This window comes from Saccostrea cucullata, unplaced genomic scaffold (assembly GCF_032062105.1).
Source record: "Saccostrea cucullata isolate Sc308-1 unplaced genomic scaffold, CSIRO_AGI_Scuc_v1 ctg889, whole genome shotgun sequence".
Lineage (NCBI taxonomy): Eukaryota > Metazoa > Mollusca > Bivalvia > Ostreida > Ostreidae > Saccostrea > Saccostrea cuccullata.
Window position 1 is genome coordinate 66,863 of NW_026932237.1, and position 22,923 is coordinate 89,785.

The following is a 22,923-nucleotide window of genomic DNA, read 5'->3' on the forward strand; positions in this document are numbered from 1 at the left end:
TATGATACATGTATGATGACGTAGTCCCTTTGACGATGACATTAATTTGGGATACAAAATTTGAAAACTTGGAATATAAATTTTGTCTTTTAAAATATGTAATTTGTGCAATAGATAAATACTTCTTCACAACGGATGTGTCATCGTCGAGGAATTTAAGCCTTTCGGAATTTCAAATAAAAAAAAGAAGATAATCTCCAATTTAACAAACATCTTTTCATCTACTAGTATTGTAATTAAATTGGTTTCAGAAGAAAATTAAATTGAATCGAGTGCTTTTCAAAACACGGGAGTGCTATCTATAATTAAGGCATATCCATTTCAGAATCAAAGGTATATCTAATTGGTAGTATTCACCACACGTATGTGGTAAAGACTTTATTTGCATGCTAGTAACTGTTACACGTCAAGGACGCAAGGTGTGGATAACTTTAAACAAAACACATTAATTCACGTAAAACGACAATTTTATTAGAAAAATATTTGCATTTTCAAAATTGTTAACAAAATACTATGACAATTTTTTACAGTTTTTAACAATTTACCATGACAAATATTACAGTTTGAATCCTCCCCACCTCTTTCTTTCTCTGACCCCCTGTCTCTGTCTAACTGTCATACCTCTGTCTCTCTCTCTGATGCACTTTTTTGCTCCTCTCTCTCTTTCTCTTTGATCCTCTCTCGTTGTCTAACTCTTTCACCCCACTCTCTCTCTCTCTCTCTCTCTCTCTCTCTCTCTCTCTCTCTCATTACACATCTACAGATTGATAAATATCATATGTGTCATTTTCTAAAGAGATCAGACTTCCATCTGAATCGTATTTTCTAGAATCAGGAGAGGGTGATCTGTCTTTCTCTGGTGTTTGACACAAAATGTATGTCTCCTCTGAATCTCGCTTCCCTATCGACTGTAAACTCTTGTTCTTGCTTTTATTTACATTTCTTTTTCCAGTAAATATGGACAAGGTCATAGGAGGAATTTGACTTGGAACATATACATTTTCTGCTCTTATCAAATCGTCTGAAATTTCATGGTACACGTTCTTGTCCGATAAGTCCGAATAAACATTCTCTACCGACTTCCTTTCTGTAGTTAAGAGGTTTGTTCCTGGTAAACCAAACGGAAATCTTTCGGAGCCCCTCTCAGATGAAACCGTCGCGTTCCCGGATATGATGTTATCTTCTACCTCTGCATAAGCCGGGGACCTCAATTCGTCCGTGGGCTCTGTGTACGGAATCTCATCAGCCACGACACTGTAACCTTCCTCAAGTCGAGCGTGACTGTTTCCAGGGTTACTTTGTTGTCCTGATGACGTAGATGATGACATCAGAGGAAGTGATCGGAGTGCTCCTACATCCAGAGAAGCAGAACGTCCGCTGATTAATGAAGCGATGTCGATGCTACCACCGTACTTCAGCTGGTGTTGTCTTCTAAATGAAAATGAAAAAAGATTGATTGATTCATTTCAATACCTTTCACTCATAAAGAGATGACATAAGAAATAATAAAGAATGTCAGGCAAAGTTCAATTAAAGTATGTTTCAATATCTTTTTAATAAAAACAAATTGGAGTATCATTTCTGTGAACTATCCACTAACATACATCTATAAATTACTGGCTATGTGTATGCAGATATTTTATGGGCATGCGTAGTTAATTCTTATTTGCACGTATCCCTAACTCTTGTCACCATATAATATGTAAATGACCTGGTTATGCTCGTATAAACCCTTAATATCAATAGTATATATTTGATTGTAGGATGTGTTGATTTTAACATTTTTTACAGTTTTTATGTGATAAATTTTTATTTTTATCAACTTTCTGCAATCCTTTTTTCGTCAAGAATCTTATCCTGTTTTCTAGACTTTTGACTACATGTAATTTGTTTTTGCAAACTAAGGTAAATCGTTTTTTCAATTTTTGTATGAATGTTATAATCAATTAAAATTAACATTTTAAAATAGGCATTTTAAAAGAAAGGTTATTATTGACCATTAATCAAATTTCGATTATACATGCTGTGAAGCAGCTGCGTACTGATATCAGTCTATTAACACTAATTAACATGCATCACTTATCGCCTTGGTCAAGTCTGTCGAGACGCAGTGTATAATATTTACAGTCCTGACCCATTTCTTAATAACCTGATAGTCGGATAACCTGGTTGTTTTTAACCATTAAATATGTGGAGATAATATTATACAGATTTGAGTTCAAAAGTCCATTAAAAATACAAATAAGGAGCAGAGCAAACATGGACACCTCCAAAACATCAGAGGTGGAATCAGGTGGCATGGAGGAGTGAGCATCCCCTGCCGACCGGTCATACCCGCCTTGTGCTCCCTGACAATTACATGTATCTATAACTTTTGAAAATGCCATCGAGAGCAAAACGTTTTTATTAATATCTGATATTCGGAAAACCTGTTTCTCTTAAACATTTACATACACTTGAATGAAAAGTATTTTAAAATTTTGAATATAAATAGGCATTACTTAAAACAATTAAGAGATTTTTTTATTAATGAACTTTTTGATGGCTTTTATATGTACCTGATACAGATGGCGGTGACTACAATCAGTCCAGTTAAACTCAGGGCAGCCACAATCAACGCCACGTAAAACACTAAAATAATAATATTGAACTTGAAACAATGTCTACAAATAATTGCCTTTTAGTCAAAAAAATTTGCTTTGAAATCGACACCGAATGTAAAAACGCCAAAATCTTAATATATACCTCTAGGATTTATAATATCTCTGTTGTGATTGACGGGAAATGTAACTATAATACAAGTTTCTTTTTTCTTTTATTCTTTTGTGTTTTGATTACATCTTAACAAAAATATAATTTCACATGTAACACGTAAATTCATTCGATAAAAGATTTTATTTAACATAGCATAATTTGCCTACGTTACAAAGAGTTATGTCAAAAACGTATTACTCACTTGACGTTAATTTTAAAATATGCTTAATGTGAAGCCATTTTAGAGGACAAATTGTTTTATTGTTTTAACTGAAATGAAATCATAAGGAATGAGGCTTACTTTAACCTTAATGTTGTCATACAATATAACATAACTTGGGGCAGTTTACGCTTTTTTATAAACTGCTTTGCAAAAATGGCTTCAAATTGAGCATAATAACGTCAAGCGGAGACTTTTTTGGCGTAACTCATTGTGACGTATGTAAATTATGTAGGGATGTGAATACGACTATTCGACTGTAAATTATGTTAATGAAACAACATTCGAATATTAAATAAATATATAATGAAATTTTTCTTCAAAATTATCCTCAAACTATACAGCTGTATAGTGTATGACATGATCAAACACAGTCACAGTATATAAATAATTTTCCACATTGTACATTAAATTATTAATTTTTCTCAATCGCTGACTTTTTTGTTATTGTAAGTTGTAAATTAAAACTGGGCTATGAAAATTATTTAATTGACTTGTACTAATTATATCTATAAACTCTAGGAATTTCAAATGCTTAGGAACGCACAATATTTGCATAGCCGTGAAGTTTTTAAGTTCGATAATTATTAACACAATAATCTTACATAAAATACATTTTTATATATAGCTTGGGCAATCATTAATTGAACAAACAGTATTTATCATTTTCATCGGAGGTGTGGATAGTGTGTGTTTACAATTCCCCATTTTTTTCAATTTTCCAATTTATTCTAATTAATAAGGTTTCAAAAATACTATGCAATAAAAAAATAATAAATGCTCCGAATAGTCGACTATCGTTCGAATAATGCAATCAAATGTTCGACTAAGGAAAACTAATATTTTGACATCCCTAAAATTATGTTATACATTATATGACAAATCTTTTATCCAATCAAATGACATGATACAACTAATATTAAACTATTAATTTTTAGCTACAAAAAAAAAAATTATGCGACCAATCGATCAAATTTATAAACCGTCAAATTAAAGAAAATTTAAAAAAATAATAAAAAAAAACCGGCATTACATTATTTTGCATCCCCAAATCCATTCATAGTACCGAACTGTTGTTAAATTTTTTTTGTGGAAAAAAAAGAGACAGAACGAAATAATAAATAAGAACATATTGCTACTAAGTGCACAGGACAATACAATAAAATTCCTTGGACAATCTTACCAGCCCTCTCGGTATAGTCCACGGATGACACGGAATCTCCATTCAGGATGGTGACCAGAGTTTTGGTTTCGTTCTTTCTCTGATCTAAAAAAGACAGAAGGCCATGATGTTGACTGGATAGGGACATGATTCCGACGTGTTTCATTTTCTGGATTCCTTTGGTATATATCTAAAGCAAGCCACCTACATAGAGTGTTACACACTATAGACGTAAACACACGAGGCCGGAGATAATGAAGGGTTTAAGACGTTTTGCCAATGCCAACAAAATCTGTTTCCATAGACAGGAGAATATATAAAAAGAAAATGTCAGTATTCTTACATGTGACTTAGGAAACCCACAGACACGCAATGCTATTTTATTTTCTGACGTATTTTGATAGGGAAAGGTGCTAATCAAAAATAAGAGCTACAATAATTTAGATATATAAGGTGTTAATTATTTGGGGTTTTGCTTGTAAACACTTCTTCCCACCCACTAAATTCAAATTGCAGATAATGGAGACTTGCAAAAAACAAACCATTTTCAAAATGATTCAAGAACAGTTAATCTATGTCGTTGACGTTTGACAATTATACAGGCTCATTGCTGATTTTACTCCGAGAAGGTGTTTTATAACTCATGAAAAAAAACATGCTAAAGTCTAAGTTTCTAATGAGTTTGTATTTCAGGATTTTTAAAAATTCTTTTGTAAGGTTAGGAAAGCTTTACCGTTGCCGTGTGCCGAGTCGGGGTACGAGTCGATGGGAAAACTGTCGACGTTTTTGTCGATAGAAGCGCCTGGAGGACACTGATTGGATATCGGGTCCAGGTAGTTGTCACGTGGTATTTCACCTTTTGGAGTTACTGTTAAAGAAACATTTTATAATCAAAGGTTATGATGGTGACATAAAAATAAATATGTGCCTTATCAATGATACTTATATAATTATGTAAAATACTGATAAATTAAAGGAAGTACTTTTACAGTAGTATTTATTGCAAAGAAATGAACCTATAAATGTAAAAATAATCCATGGAATTCAACATGACTAATCATCAAGTCTAATCTCAGTGAAATAATGTAGAAATGAATGAGATAGGAGTCTCAAAATAATGAATTCTGATGATTAATTTGCATTAACACAATGCTTTGGAAGTAACTTAATTATTAGTCCCCCGCATGGTGCTGTGGTTAGAGCGTCTGTTCTAAAGTCACGAAGTGAGAAGTTTATCCTAACGTCGTGGGTTCGAATCCCACTGTAGGACGCGTAGGTGCTGGCATTATTTATCTATTCATTTAAGTCCATTTTAAGCTATATTTTATTAACATAATAAATTAATAAAATAATAATTCTTTTTCATTACTGAGTCATCTATTTAATTCATGTATTTATGCATGCATATCGTTATTTTTATGTGTTTAATTCCAATGCTTAGATTTGATAATTTATTCCCGAAAATTTAAATTTCCTTTTTTTTTTTAGATAGACAGGTATTACACTAAAAGATATTTCAAAGAAGTTCGATAAAGATCAAAGCACTGAATATTTTCATAAGTAATGACGCCATATGTACGTAATGACGTCACAAACATGACGTAAATTTCTGTTTTTTATGAATTTTACAGAAAAATGTACATATTTAGTCGATAAGTAAAATTAAGCGCATGTGTGTTCAGGATCAATATTTTTATATAATGTGTAGAATGATAATATCAATGAAATATATCAATATTGTTCCTGAACAAACTTGCGCTCTATAAATTTTAAAGCTAAAAATTGTTGAAATTTTTTTTTGTCCTCTTAGTAAAAAGGATATAAAATCGGACTACTTTGTAACTCATAAAAACAAAAATTGTGAATACTTTGCTTTGACAATATAATATTTTCTGTTAATTTATATTTCTCATACAATTTATTGAAAGCACATTTCAGGAAGTTTTCAAAATTTGACTTTTGTGGGGGCAAAAATATGCAATATACCGCATATAGTTCTTTGGAACTCCGATTAACTATAACCACATTAAACTATATTAAACTATAGTTTACTATTAATACTATTTTTTATTAGGGAAATATGCCATCTGGCTTCACAAGATACAATAAATTGGTAGTTAATTTTTTATTCTTCAGAATCAATGCATTTCCTTGTCATTAGATTTTTCCGAAATACTACTTAACTTAAACAACCAATAAAAATCATAGAAACTATACAGAAGATTTAGTTGAGGTATTAAAAAAGTATTTTAAAACTTATTACTAACTCTATATATATTTTCCAAAAAAAAAAATTAACAATTTCCAAGTCGTATTTCTCACTCATGATTTGCAACAAGTATATATCTTAAATCCGTTTTATTGGCAAAATGAATTGTCAGGGGCTGACAGGGGGAAGTCGAAATACACAGGAACAGCGACAGGTGACGACAGGGTGTGGAATGTCAGGGGACGACATGGAGTAGACAGGGGAGACATGTAGTGGACAGGGTAGTCAGTGACAACGACAGGGGATCAAAGGAGAAAGTCAGGGAACGCAACAGTAAAATGTTAGGGACTGACAGGGAAATGACAGGGAAATTTTTGGAATCTAAGGGGATAATTAATTCGGTAGTGAATATATGTCTACATACTGCCATAAGTAAGTATTTTCTTGTATATTTGTGCAATATTTATAGGAAAACTGAACAGAAATAAATTTACGTATATTGTTTTCTTAATTTACAATTCTTTTAGGAGGAATCGAAACAGAAGATATAAATATTTTAAGAGTAATTGTCCTTCAGAATAATCGCTCAATCTTTGCAAAAAACAGGTTTCCAACCTTCAAAAACCGTTCTTTTGTTTATTGTCCCTCTCGAGAATTCTTCACTCATACGGAGCGCCTCCAGTTGTTGGTGGGTGGCTGCAAATTTTCAGGACCACCCAGGGCTTTCGAGATGTGCTCAAGGTATCTTTTTCGTGCCAGCACTGACTGCGACAATGAACTCCGTAAAATTCCGTCTCATCCGAGAGATCGGTCTACACATTCCGCGGAGGAAATCGAACCCGCGACATAGGAATCAACTCCTTACTCCGCGAATCTATTGCAAACGCTCTGGATAACCTCTGTGCCAGACTGCCACGCAGCAATTTCGTAATTTATGTAGAAAAAGGTGACAAATATGTACTGTTATCGTGACAAAATGCATCTAGAGGATATAACAAAATTAGGCTTAGTGGTACATGTTCATGACAAAAAGCATCTAGGGGATATAACAAAATTAGGCAGTTGTATATAACTTCTTTTGTATTATGAGAAAATATACCTATGAATGAGATGTAGAACCGGAAGCCCTCCTTGCTTGACGTCATACTTATGTCTACGTCACCACAGGCCTGAATCACCGTAACATTTCCGCTAAAGGTGCACAGCGTTTTACGCGGAAAAGTTTCGTCAAAATTACACTTCCGGGTCGTGCGCAGAGATAATCCTCCGTCACAGTCCGGCCCGGAAGCCAGTCGCTCCATGTCGTGAATGATGACGTTAATGTACGAGTCTTCGGGGACTTTTACCCTCACAGAACACGTGGATTTGTCGGTGGAGGGGTAGGCCAGGTTTTTGACCACCCCTTGTGTTGTGTTGATTATTTCCTGACTCTCTTCGCAGGTTATAGTGGTATCTGAAAATAAAAAAATTATATCATCGAACATGATAAATAAATATAATTTGAAAGAGTGAATTTTCACTTTTCTTCATGGGTACAATTTCAGGACACGTTGAATTCCGTTGTTTTTGCGTTCATCTACATGTACATCTTAAGCTTAAATTAAATGGCATTTCGATTAGCACCAAGGGAGTTGAAGATATAGTGAAGTACATTTTTACAATTCCAAACTCAAAGAAATAAATTAAGTTAAAGCCTGCATAAAATTTGATTTTTGAGAGCTCTTAGTGAATATAGAAAAATACATCGGTTACAGCATAGGTTTTCAATATTCTATGAATTTCAATCAGTTTTTTAACACTAATTGGCTCATTTATGACAACACTTGGGATTTTAACTTGACGGTTTTATCTCGGGTTGCTGTGTTCAAGAAACCTTTATCAAACGATGTTCTGCTACACTGTATATTTATACAAGAAATTTGTGGAGATTCAATGTAAGTACCAATTTCAAAAATAATTACGTTGATTGACAAAAATGTCTTCTTGCGCTTAAAGGAAATACATGAATGTAAATTTTGTAGTCTATGAGCGCTCATTAAGGCGGTTCTCATCCTCCGGAAACAGGTGGGCATCCGGTTAGAGTTTTATTGAGGTTACAGTAATGCCTACCTGCTTCTTATTACATAAATGTACATTTACCTTCTATACAATGGTAAACCACGTGTAAACTGACTCCATTCTGTTCACAGAACTTTTCAGTTGGACAATCCGGTTTTCCCATACACATGCGCCGCATGTTCTGAAAGGCAAGGGCATTCGGCTCCCCTAAGTGAAATTAAAAAAATTGAGTAATAAATTAAATGTACGTACATGTAATTAACTTTGAACAGATTGTTTAATGTTACCTGAGTGTGGATTTCCTGTATTATCAAACAGCTAAATAGATTTTAGATATGTCAAATAAAAAGGATTATGTTTGATCTCTTAAGGATATCCGAGCCTCAGTCAAGAAGGATAACTCCTAAATCTTTTATTTAATATTAAAAAAAAATCAACATGAAGCTTGAAACTGAAAACTTTTCATGCAATAATTTTCGTTTTTTATGCAGTCTAAAATGATTCAGGATTCTTTGATGTCTTAGAAAAGATCTTGTAAAAAATGACTATTGTGCCCTATGAATTTTGTAAAAATGTTGTCTGGCGATCTATGTAAGCAGGTCAATGGATCTGATTTTGATTATTGTTAATAAGTTTATTTTGTATTATATATATGATTTATGAAGTTTGAATTGATATCTTCAAATGAGATATTCAATGTAAGTTTAAAATAAAGGAAATTGTAACCGGTTTTTTTTTTAAAATAAGCTCTCACCAATATGTTTTTAATTTATTTAAGTCAGTATATTTTTATTTAATATGAGGTTTCATGAAAAATGATAAACAATTAATTCTCCTTATCTCTGCTACCGGTAAATATAAAATAGTTATAGTGAGGTCAAGGTCATATTGAATGATCAAGGTCGAAGTATTTTACATGGGATTATTAACTCTTACCGGTATTAGTTTGAATCTTTGTTGAAAATCTTGGACATTGATTTTAAAACCGAGTCTCAACACATTTTAAAATATTTTACACGAAATAAACTTTCTCAGTTTGGATAAAAACCAAATACTACTTTTTGAAACCATAATTGAGAATTGACCCATCCCGTGTAAAGCCTCAAAATGTATTGCATGATCCAGCCTCCTTAACTCTGACACATAATTCTGAAATCCCTCTCCTTCTTACCTGTATCTGCACTATTGACCTCGGTGATCAGCATAGATCCGCTCTGACAATGGAGAGGCGACAAGTCTTCTTTACCACGGTTACATATCGTCACGGCACAACGATAAGCGCTCTCTGTAAAAGATCAATATATCATTCAAAAATGAATGTCCATTATATGCTTTCTTAACAGAAGCTTCAGGAGAATTAGATTTTGTCCTGGCTGTTTGACCGTAAAAACCGTTGCCCACAACTTTTGATCTGTTGAATTTTAACTCTTGTATTTCACTTGAGTATTCCTTGTCACACGATCTTTTAGGGGATATTTGACCTCTTGGCCTTGGAAATTGACCCACTTCTGAATTTACCCAATGTTAAGGTTGGCCCTACATGTAACTTGTTAACAGTTGATGTTAGTGCTTAAACACTTCACATGTCTTTTTATTGTGGTAAGCCTTTTTCATGGATGAAAATGTTTAATTTATCTAGCTATTGATCTTGACCTTTGATTTTTACTTACTTTAAAATTATTTTTTAACCTTGGACATAACTATAAATAGTTTGCACTATGGTCTTCGTATTCCACAGTAGGTTCTTCCTTCTGACGATACCTACGAACAATTTTGATGTTTTTCCTTGACCTTGGAGTAAATTCATTTTGACTCTTTGACCTTAATCTTGGGCTTCATCCAAAAACACTAAGCTTGGCTATAATATTTTTATGGAAAGACAAAATTTTTGTCTTATATATGGCTTATACATATTTCACAGGTATATTTATTAAAACAAGTCTTTTCTTTGAGTAACAACGTGTCTCTCTTGACCTTTTTAGCTTGAGTTGCATATAAGAAACTTCAGCCTTTACCACAATCTGCCATACGGGAACATCAATACGGGACAAGCTAGTATCTAACAAGAACATCTTGTTTTTAAGGAAGGAGAGGGGAGGAGGGATTATGAGGGTATGCATTAAAATACGTGGTATTTTGCTGAAATGACTAACCGTTAGAATGACTATATATGCAGGTATGCTGTACACTATTTCAATTAAAATTGCCAAATATTTGTAAATTTCTTATATAATCACTTAATTGATTTGTACAAAATTCAATTTTATCTATATTGATACAGTTTTGTTAAGCCTCATCCTGATACCGTGCATGTACAGGTTAAGCATAAACTTGTAAAAATGTCCATACAAAAGAAGAGTTAACGTTTATGTATTAAATTGAAACGGAAAGCCGTTTTCTATATTTTCATTATAGCGAAAGTTATCGCCCTTGTCATTTTAATAACTAATTATATATGTGCTTAAATAAATACTTAATTAGTCATGTTAGTGTTGAATTTGAATTAAAGTTATCAATAATAATCATTGTATGTTACACTAGTTGGATTACTAAAGATTGGTTGATTGGAAGCTTGATTCGTGTTTTAATTACTTTGTAAATAAATAATCACTAAGTATTTTAGATGGTGTTAGGATATATAGGATTTTTACTGGCGAGGATTGCGAGGTCGGTCCTAGAGGTAAAACTTGACAAACCTGTGTGTGTACATATAAGTGTGCGGACTTCCCTGCTTATATTGTACTGTTTTAAGTAGTAAGTGTGTGGTCATCCCTGCTTATTACTTGACAGAGTGTGTGGTCACCCCTGCTCTGTGATTGGCATCTCTTAGCAGCAAGTGTGCGGACATTTTGCGCAAGATCAGGTGTGTGACATCCCTGCCTGCATCTTGTGGTAGAGCATTGGTGTGCGGACATCCCTGCCAGTGTCTCTAGACTAGAACCGTATTAGTGTCAAGTGTGTGGTCATCCCTGCTTGTCACTGCGCAAGGGCAAGTGTGCGGTCATCCCTGCTTGTCTCTTGTGGAAGTGCGCTGGTGTGTGGACTTCCCTGCCAGTGTCACTTGTTCGCTACCAGTAAAGACCTTATATAACGCAGTACCAAGTGATTAAGACTGCGCATTGTACATATTTGCAGCATCTCAAGGCTATCCGTTTTTATCACGGATACGAGCCTGCGGGGGTTCACAGGCAGTGACCTCCCTTGCACGTTACAAAATTTTATTATACTTTTATGTCTGTGTATCTGTTTGTCTGTCTGTTGTCAACTTTAACCATTGCCATAACTTCTGAACCATGAGAGATAGAGACTTCAATTTTGGTCTACTTACTCCACTAATTAAGTTCCATCAAATGAGACCAAGGTCAATGACCTTGTGACCTTGATTGCGACCTATAAAATAGCTTTTTGGAACCTTCGCTATAACTTTTGAACCATAGGAGATAGAGACTTAATATTTGGTATGCATACTCCACTAATTAAGTTTTTTCAAATGGCTTAAAGGTTAATGACCTTGTGACCTTGACTGTGACCTATAAGCTAAAAATACCCTTTTTGAACCTTCACCATAACTTTTGAACCATAAGAGATAGAGACTACATATTTAGTATGCATACTCCACTAATGAAGTTCTTTCAAATGACACCAAGGTCAAAGACCTTGTTACCTTGACTGTGATCTATATGCTAAAAATAGCTTTTCGAACTTTGTTGTCGCCGAGTGCATAGTGTTTCATAGACACATCTTGTTTTAAAAAGTTATTGATAGAAAGGCAGAGATGTGGACATAGTAAAAACACATTTAACCTATTTAATAGATTTAAATACATTATGTGAACTAAAGAAATGTTGCTCCTATATGTATTCAAAATATTTGCCACAATTCCGAAACTGTAGCATTAGAATTTACAACTGCTTTAGCCTGAATTTTGATCCGATTAGAAAGCAAAATATCCTACAACCTTTAGTTCTCTTAATAAAGGCTGAGGTATGTGATCTTATCGTTACTAAAATCTGTCTAGCCTTTTATCCTATAATCAAACAGTTTTCGCCTTAACACTTAATTACCCATAATGCACCAAACAACTCTTTATCTAATTACTATCGAGGTGTTTGTTGTTCTCCAAAACGTTTCCTAGATGTCTTCGCTGTAGAAATGAAACCCTGCCCCAAACATGAGCTAATTACATTGCATTTTTTCACATTGATATTTTGAAATTTATTTCTTTTTCTTTTATAGAGTCACCGAACGTCCATAGAACGACTGTGCCTCGGTCAGCAGTGGATTTCTCGGAATAGCAAGATCAGGTTTCCTTAAAATACATGTAATATTTTATGCAAGCTAGATTTGAAAGAATTATCTACGGTTTAAAGTAAAATCCAAGTATATTTATCTACCATTTCAAGTATTAACTATGCAAGCATTTTCATAGTCAGGGCAAGCTAGGTCAAATAACCTCTTTGGTAAATCATACTAACTGATTTCTTGATAGTCCAAACTTAGCAATGGGGAGTAATAAACCGCCTTTTGATTGGTTGATGTAGATGTTGAATCTCGAAGCTTGAATTTCGAATCTCGTATTTTTAAACTCGAATCTCGAATGAGTCCTATTGGCTTGCATAAAGGTTTCACTCAGAATTACCATCATAGCTAAGGTAAAGAAAGACAAAGCAGTGAATAGACTGAAGTCGCTTTCAAATATATGCATGCAAGAATAATCACTTTGATGGTTTGAACAAATTTTATTGTACTTTATACATGTAACTACAAAAGGATTGAACACAAGGTTAAGGTTATCCGATCCTCAGGTTCTGAAAATCAGGCATTGAGTAATTGAAAATACTCACACAGATGTCTCTAAATTCTCAAATTAAAATGTATTTACCCACGGTGTTTCTTTTAATTTCATCTCTAAATTTAATCATATTATATAGGGAAAATTAGTAAATCTCAAATAATTTTTCAGGAAATGCGATTTGAACTACCTACTGCATATTTTTTAATTGATACTTGATCAAGAAATACATTTTAGGAATAAAAATCATAGGTATCCAGGCTTTTAAAGAAAATTGCATGAATTTTACACTTATTTGGCACTTTACTTTCTCCTACTTACTTCCATTGTTTCATAATGCATAGTGTATGAAATGTTTCCTTTCAAAGAAAACACCATAAATCACTTCTAATTTCAAATCATGCTTATAAACATTGGTAACTAAGGCTAAATTAAAAGAAATCTTTTTTTTAAATATGCAAGTTTTACTTAATTTTATTAGGTACAAATGTCAACTTTTTTAATACCGTTTGTTAAAACTTTAAAGAACATTGAATCATACGTAGAGGCATAAAATGAAAATTGTTGCATGAAAAAAATTCAATTTCAAGCTTTATTTGAAGACTTTTTGAATTAAATTATAAATTAAAGAGTTATCCTTCCTGGCTGAGGATCGTATATCCTTAAGTTTTAAAAACTTATTACGCCCTATGGGCCTCTTCCCAGTGTAAATAGATATTATAAAGTTCTCCAATTTATCTTTTAAAAACTTCAAATCTGTGAAGAAGGTATTAGACCCCCGACAATTTCAGACGTGGGATCAGGTGCCCAAGAGGAGTTAGCATCCCCTGACGACCTCATATGATTGCGTTGTGATTTCAGGTGTGGCTAATATCTGTATATTTGTACGAGGAAGCGTATCAGTTTTGTTCTAAGTTTGACTATCTTTGTACATGCATGTATAATGTGTGGCATTCTTAAATTCATTATACAAACATTTTTCGAAAAACAATTGAGCAAGAAATTTTATATCTGTATTGAGTGTGGTTTATTTAACACATAAACTATACATATATCTTTCTTCTGTTGTTCCCCACTTTCATTATGTCTGAAAAATTTCCGGATGTTTCATTTCATTTGACCTCCTGACCTAGCTCTTCTAATGAACACATATATCATACTAATTAGACCTATCATTATTGAATTTTTTTCAAGGAGTATAATTCTTTTCGTTTTCATGAATAAGTTTTCTTCAAATTTTTAAGCTTCTAGAATAAGTCTTAAGCAGTTTTGCTGAGTGATTCGTTTTCATAATTTAATTAGAACGTGCCGTAGGGGTGCGCAGGAGACGAGGTTTATCTAAAATATTGATAATGTTAAAGATTCATACATTTCGAAAATGAATGTATTTTAACATCTTAAGCTTAGAGCATAAAAGAAGCATGTGTTGCAAACGTTTATATACATGTAACAGAAAGATACTTTTGGTGAGCTATGGTTTAATATGCGAGTTATATATTTTTACTCCCCCGGATCGGAGGTATATTGTTTTTGCCCTGTCTGTCTGTTTGTCCCTCTGTCGTAAACTTTAGCCTAGCCCGTAACAATTGTTTGGGTTGGGCTATGGCTTTGATTTTTCACATGTGTATTCCTTGTGATAAGACCTTTCTAAGGGAACCAAAAAAATTGGACCTTTTGACATTGACCTTGGAGTTTGACCTATTTTTACAAAAGATACAACACTTAAACCTTGGCCATAACTTTTGAACAGTTAATTGGAGCTAGGGCTTTCATCCTTCATGTGTGTATTCAATGTGACAAGACCTTTCAGCTGGTTTAAGTATTTTCGACCTTTTGACCTTGACCTAAGAGTTTGACCCTCTTTTTAAAAACTTTAATGGTCTTAACTTTTGAACAGTTAGAAATAAGACTTTCATATTTCACAGGTGTGTGAAATTCCTTGTAGCAAGACGATCCTTTTGGTACCAACACTTTTGACCTTGACCTTTGGAGTTTGACATGCATTTGAGAGAATTCAACCCTCGCCATAAGCTGCCTTACCCCACCTCTGTTGATTTTTCTGTGAAATCCTGGCTTACAATTGGTTGTTGTCACATGAACACATACCCGGTCAGTTTTTACCCGGTGTAAATCTAAAATTCACAAACACAAAGTTCACATAAATGAAGCATAGCAGAGAAAACCATTTATAAATTATTGAACGTAAATGTTTCATTAATTACAGTCATTTAGTGACAGGGTATGGGATGATACCTGGTTAGTAAATTTCATACCTATTCGACAGGTATGAAATTTACTAAATACCTTGTCACTGAAAGACTATTTAATGTTATTACATAGTCTTTTAATGACAGGGGATGGGATGATACCTGGTTAGTAAATTTCATACCTGGCAAGGCGGAGCCGAGTCAGGTATGAAATTTACTAACCAGGTATCATCCGATACCCTGTCACTAAATGACTATGTAGCGAATTTACCCCACTGATGAAACATTTACGTTTTATCTGTAGTTTATAAATGGTTTTCTCTACTAAATGCTTCATCACGCATATACTGTGCCTATCATGACGTCACGTTTGTGACTTTCCTCAGAGGTGGGGTAACTAATAATACGGGGGCATCAGTGTTTCTCAAACACATCTTGTTTTTCCTGAAAATTAAGTTCACAAAATATAGCAGTATTACATTAAACAGAAGCTAAATGAACTTTAGTTATTTTGTTTAAAACAGAAAGCATTTTTTATTATATGGGAACAGTTACCATCATATTCAGCGTGACCTTCCTCTTTTGACGACCTTGAACATAAAATTCAAAATGTATAGGTATGCAGAAAAGTATTTAATGGAAAACAATTGTTCAATACATGTATTTGGGTAATAAGATTTTACTTTTATGTAGGGATCGAAGCAAAGGTAGATGATTTTTAAAATACACTGTAAAAAATATAATTGACTCCCAGGGGCCCCCATATCCATTGTCGAGAGAGAGAGAGAGAGAGAGAAGTCAGAATGTTGCAGGATAATGAAAGAAACCAAGATATATTTTGTCAGTTTTATTCCCTCCTGTAACGACACGACATTTAATCTACAGTGTAACTTTTATTGCTATTCCGTGGTGTACTGGCTGGCCTATTTTTATGTAGGTCAGGTCTTGCATAACTTAAGTTATATAGATAAAAGGTTTTCTTCCCCAGTTTGTCTGTCTGAATGTTTGTCCTTCTAGTGAATAAATATACGAGATTCTACATTTTCACGACATTTATTTTATCTAACAAAACTAATCAGTTATTGGTTTAAACGTTTATTGATTAATCTCCTAGTGTATTTTTGTGAAAAAACTGATGCCCCGCGTATCGCAGCTTTTGTTCGGGATTTAATCAAGAAATTAAAAAAAAAAAAGGCTGGTACCCAAAGAAATGACTCGTTGTGATGAATATACATGTACCTGTGAAATATGAAAGGCCAAGCACGAACAGGTCAAATGTTAAAACCAAGGTTAAAAGTTTTTTTTTAAATATATAGGTCAAACTCCAAGGTCAAACCTAAATTAAAGGTACCCAGGGGAAGTCTTTATCATAAGATCAGGGGCGTAGTAAGGCCCCCCCACTTTTTTTCCCAACCTTACTTACACTATAGGAAATGTTAATTTATGGCCCCCCCACTTTAGAAATTTACCGAAAATGTAGTATAAGAATATATATATATATATATATATATATATACGATGCTGAAAGATATATACATGTAAAGCTCCAGCACTTAATTAATGCCAAGGTTTTTTCAAAAGTACATGAAGCTCAAACTCAAAGGCCAATTTAAGGTCCCTTCACAAGGAATACATCTGTAAAATAATACACCTTTGTATGTACTGTGCAAAATTTTATCCAAGGTTATTTTTAAAAGTGGACTAAACTCGTAAGTCAAGATAAAGGGGTAAAAAATGAATAAACATGTCAAAAATATAGAATCATGTGAAGTTTGAAAGACCTAGCACCAACTGTTCAAAAGTAGTGGTCAAGGTTAAAGTTTCATTTCTGGCAAAAGTGCGTCAAACTTCAAGATCAAGGTCAAAGATGTATGTCCATCTGTTTAATAAATATACCAAATTCCAAAGAGGTCAATAATGTTAGAACCAGAAGCAAGGCCTTGACACATAGAATACACATATGAAATACGAAAGCTACATGTATTTATTGATATATCCAACCAATCAAAGGTTATGGGCCAAAGTTTTTGCGGATAGAAAGCTTAACGGACAGCTAGAAAGACAGATGGATAGACAGGGTAAAAACTGTAAAGCCATAAATCTTCGATTACCGGGCCATAAAAAAATATTAAACTCATTTATAAAACTTTGTTTTCTTGAAATGAATTTGACATATTTCTATTGAGAGAAGAGAAAGAGAGCGCAATATCAAAAATCCATTTTTTATAAAACAAACATACCTGGTAGCACAATAGTAAAAAAAAAGATATTTTTGTAAAACACCGATGCCTTTGTAAGATTGATGAAGGTTAAAGTTTCTCATATGCAAGGTCAAATTTTGCAAGGTCAAGACTTAAGAAATCGAAGAAGTCGGTACCCATAGAACGGTCTTGTTTCATGGAAAACACCTGTGAAATATGAAGGTCCTAGCAACAAACATTGAAAAGTTATGGCAAACTTTTTTTTTCAAAAGTAGGTCAAGGACAAAAATCTAAAAAGTGCTGGAATTTTAACCATTGGGAAGATCTTGTCACAAAAATACGCAAGTGGACTATATAAACCGTAGCAGCAAGCTTTCAAAATTAATAGTTAAAGAATTTATGTAGTGTTTTTAGTAGGTCAAACTCTAAGATCAAGGTCAACATGTCAAAACTGTTGATACAAAAGGAAAGGCCTTGTCACAAGAAATAAACACGTGAGATACATGTACTATAAAAACATATATGTAGCACCTGTACAAAAGTTTTAATTAAAGTAAAAAAAAATTTCAGAAATAGGTCAAACCCCAAGGTCAAAGGGTCAAAATAATTTGTTATCATGCTAGGCATGGACTTGTCATAAGAAATATGTCTTTGAAATACGAAAGCCGAAGTACTAGCCGTTCAAAAGTGAAAGCCAATAGTGAAGTTTTTTTTTTCAAAACAACTCCAATATCAAAGTTGAAAAACATTTATACTCGTGAAGGGTGGGTCATATCACAAGGAATAGATAATGCTAATATTGAAATCTCTGTCCTTAAATCAATTGAAAATTGTTTGGAAGCTTGCGTATTTTGAAAAAGATATTAAAGAATAAAAATTTAGATAAATGTATCGTTTCTTTGTTGGAATGTTTTTGATAAAGTGCTGATTTTCTTTGATTTTTTATCGCACACATTGATCACGAAGTACATAATGTTATGAGATTCAAGAATTTATCCATTAGAGAGAGAGAGAGAGAGAGAGAGAGAGAGAGAGAGAGAGAGAGAGAGAGAGAGACCTTCCAAAAAATAAAATTCTTCCTAATGCAAACCAATAGGAGACTTGAATACTTAAATCCGAACAATTAGTTGATAGCAGGCTAGCTGATCTTCCAAGTTTTCTGCACTGAGCGTTAATTTGTTGGAATGGCAATCATTTCTTTCAAAGCGAGATCCTAATTAAATATTATTGTTTTAATTAGATTCAGGTTTCTGTAACCGAGGATTTGGATGCTTCTTTAATTATATCAACCTCTCGTGAACATTTTGTTATCATACAGTACAAATGTCAGAAATCGATGTTATTGAAAGTAAATGCCTCAAAACATTTAGATTGATAGTTTGGCACACTTTTACTCCTTGGTATAATTATTAAACATTTTGATTTATGGCATTTGTTTAAAATACAGAGCAAATCTCTCTCTCTCTCTCTTTCTCTCTCTTTCTCTCTCTCTCTCTCTCTCTCTCAACAAGAAGAGATTATCAATAATTTTATTTTATTCCAATTTCATTTTGATCCCACTCTGAAATTAAAATTGGAATATTGTTGTACAACTCTTCGGTCGCTGTTAATTGTTTGTATTATTACTAACATTATACCACGCTACTGGCATTAATATTAATTAAAACAGGTATAAATGTATGTGGTTGTGTGTGGTACACAAATTAAAATCAAAAGTTAATTTCCCACTTTCCTCTTCTCACATAAAACAAGATGTGTTTGTAGAACATTGGTGCCCCCGTTTGGCAACCTATGGAAAAGTGAAAGTTTCTTAAATGCATGTCAAATTAACTCCATATTTGATCAAGGTCAAAAGATAAAAAAAATGTTACTACATAAAGAAAGGTCTTGTTTCAAGTAATACAAATGTACAATACCAAAGTCCTAGCACCAAGATTTTCAGACTTATGACCAAAGTTATAGTTTACAAAAAGTGAGTCAAGATATCTAGATAAGTAACGACAAGATCAAGGTCAAACGAACAAAACTGTTGGTAGCCAAAAAAGGTCTTACCACAAGGAATAAACCTGTCAAATATGAAAGCCCTTGCAAAAACCATTCACAAGTAATTGCAAAGGTTAAAGTTTTTCAAAATTAAGCCAAAGTCTAGGTCGATGTCAGAAACATTAGGACATGTAAATAAATATTGCAAGCAATATACATGCTATAATTAAGTAGCATAGCCATATAGCTCAAACCGTTGGAAACTTCTGGCCAGGTAAGAGTTTGGTAAAGTTTTGTGAAGGTGAGTTAATTAATTCTAAGGTCAATTAGGGTTCAAGAAAAAAGTCTTATGAAAATGAAGCATATGAAGATAACGAACAGTATTCCAGATCAAGAGTTCATAAAACAATACAAAATAGGAGCAGAGCAAACACGGACCTCCAAAACATCAGAGGTGGGATCAGGTGCCATGGAGGAGTGAGCATCCCCTGCCGACCTGGTCACACCCGCCGTGAAATTTACATATGAAAATTAAAGTTTATGCGGACAAACATCTAAGCAGATGGGCAAAGTAAAAAACAAAACAAAACTATATAATCTTCAATTAAGGGGGTATGAAAATACCAACACAGATAAAGAATCGAAGTCTTGTGTGTGACAGTCAAGCTCAAATGAAGGCTTCAATAACATACAATATATACTTCGAGAAAAAGATTGTCTTTGCAATTCTGAATTACATTTTTCTTCTGGGGAACCTTTAAATATCAATGTATTCTCTTGCCTCACACTTGTTTTATTTGAAAACACATTTTCCCAAACACGTAGAAATTTCGCCACATTCCCAAAATATATGTGTAGTAATAGCAAACTTTTTCTTTTCAATTTTTGTACATGTATGTATTTCTGTTTGAAACCTAGATCTAGACCACATGTACAAGAAATGCATACTTTACCATATTTTGTTTAAAATGGATCAGTTCCTGAAATGATCAAATTGCGTTATACAAATCGTCAAATGGTATCAACATACTATATATGTTCATCCTAGAGACCTAATCTGTGTGCATTCACTTGAGCATTGCATAATATTATACGAAAAAAACTCGGTAATCCACGGGAAATATTACGCGTAAATAAATGTTTCGATCATTTCATTCGATTTCATGTGTGCTGCCCGAGCCTATTAAGAAACATTTTGCTTAAGCCTATGAGTCTAAAGTTTATCCTTTATTTCGAACATTTCATACGTCATGATAAACAAAAAATTGTTTTGCACTTAATGACAACATATGTGTTTCAGAAATTAGTGTGGCAGCTAGCAAATTAACTTCATTTTTCCGTATTTTTTAAATTTAAAGGCTCTCAACCCCCCCCCCCCCCCGAATTCCGATGCTTTAATATGCCACAGGTTTTCTTTTGATACCCCCATATTGTAAGCACAGATGTAGTTTTATTGATAGATGCCTATCTGTGTTTTGTTCTTTGCTTCTTTAGATCCGCCCGTGTGTTGTTAAACAGAGGGGATATTTTAATGATACATGCCAATCTTTATAATTTTTTTCTGAGAAATCTTTGATCCGCCTGTCTTGTACACTTATTGATACGCGCCTGTCTTCTAAATCTTCGTTCGGTATGTTAGCTTTGATCCGCCCGTGTTTTTACAGAGTCTGTGTTTTATCGATACGCACTTGTCGATACGTTAAGAAATGATGCGTTTTTATCCAGTCTTATCAATCTTTTATAGACATTTCCACCTGGTCGATCAGTTGGAAACTTTTTTGATAAATACCTCACCACAGCCAGAACGTATCAAGAAAAATTGAAAACTCTCTCTTTCTCTCTCTCTCTCTCTTTCTCTCTCTCTCTCTCAGGTGCACATAAGTATTAAGGATTTATAAATCAAAAGAAAGAAAAAATATCAAATATGAAAAATATGTTTTACCAAGACGTCGGCATAAAGGTAGTCTCTAAAGATATTATTTTTCTAGAACTTTAAGTTTAGATCCAAGGATGTGCGATTTAAGATAAAATGATAAATTTCCGTCCCACGCTTTAATTTCTGTAATATCATATAAAATTAAGTGAGCCAGGTGTTCAGAGTTCACAGACTTATAAGATGAATGCTGGAATCATGACATTATAATCACAAGACAGTTGTCCTTTTGTCAACCTAAAATCCGCCTCCCCACCGTCCCATTTATACATTGTACATGTCACGTGGTCTTCGCGTCCTATGGGGAAGGGAAAGGGGGGGGGCTTAAACATGTTTCTATCTTATTATAAATACGTAACTTATATAAATGAATTTAAGTATCAATTTAAAAGCTAACATATTTCACGAATACACGTTATCATTAAGGAAATAATACATGTATATATCATATTTACCTTCTCCCAAGGTGAATATGAAGATATCCATTAAAATCAAGGAAATTATTCCAAACATTTTCTCTCCGAATTTTGATGGAGCCCACCGCAGATATTTGGGTAATATTTTCCAATAAACACTTGTTGATGCCAGTGATTTTTGAGTTGCGTGCTTATATTTTTTTTCTTTAACTTGTTGCAGACGATAGTTTTAGATCACGTGACTTTTGTGTGAGCGATAAAATATGCATGCTTTTTTTTTCTCTCTCTCAAACTTTTTACATAATCTAAGCTTTATCTTAAAAGCACTTGTGGGTTTCAAGATAGAGGGAAAACATTTTAAAGCAGTGAATCTTAAGAATTTCATACCTAACTCTAGTTTCCTGATGTCCGTTTGAATAACGAGCCCGTCATGTTGTGGTTCTTTTTTTCAGTCATAGGCACGAAACCGGACATTGCTCTGAAGTGAGCAAAATTCCTCATCCCCTGAAAGTCTGTTTACTCACACGCTATTTTTTTCTGGGAGGAAATGATCGTTTTGCAAGTCACGAAATTTACATGTATATATAATTAAAAGAGAAGAGCGTCAAGATGTAAATGTATTTTATGCACGGTATTCATGCACAGGTACAAAGAATTGCACATGCTCTCTCTCTCTCTCTCTCTGCTTTTTTTTTTCGAAAAAAAAAAAACATTCCATTAATCTTTCAAGTCAACAATTCTACTAATGAGTAAATTTCATTAGCTCCGAGATATGATCGGATGATTCCAAATGGTCAACATGCAATTTTATACAAACTAATGCATGTATAGTACATTATACTGATATGCAATATGAGTTCCGACCACTCTAATACACTGTATATCTTTATCAACTTTATGCACTTAGCAAGTGGTGTGACTAATAAGTGTAAATCTACACGATTATACTTTGATGTTAAGTATTTTATTACTTTAGGTGCATGTTTTT

The 22,923-nt window shown here is 33.5% G+C and overlaps 1 protein-coding gene across 2 annotated transcripts; it reads right to left on the bottom strand.

The window, feature by feature from the left end:
- Positions 1-740: 740 nt before the first annotated feature.
- On the bottom strand, positions 741-22,454 carry LOC134234699 (uncharacterized). Of its 2 annotated transcripts, none has more exons than XM_062716753.1 (8): positions 22,323-22,454; positions 9,575-9,688; positions 8,485-8,610; positions 7,445-7,798; positions 4,870-5,004; positions 4,158-4,241; positions 2,559-2,631; positions 741-1,431 (listed from the first exon to the last, which is right to left on the bottom strand). In XM_062716753.1, the coding sequence occupies exons 2-8, from the start codon at positions 9,606-9,608 to the stop codon at positions 750-752; spliced, it is 1,488 nt and encodes a 495-aa protein (XP_062572737.1). In that variant the 5' UTR covers positions 9,609-9,688; positions 22,323-22,454; the 3' UTR covers positions 741-749. The 2 variants fall into 2 exon arrangements, with proteins under 2 accessions (XP_062572737.1, XP_062572736.1); XM_062716752.1 differs by lacking the exon at positions 22,323-22,454 and adding an exon at positions 21,975-22,254.
- Positions 22,455-22,923: the final 469 nt, after the last annotated feature.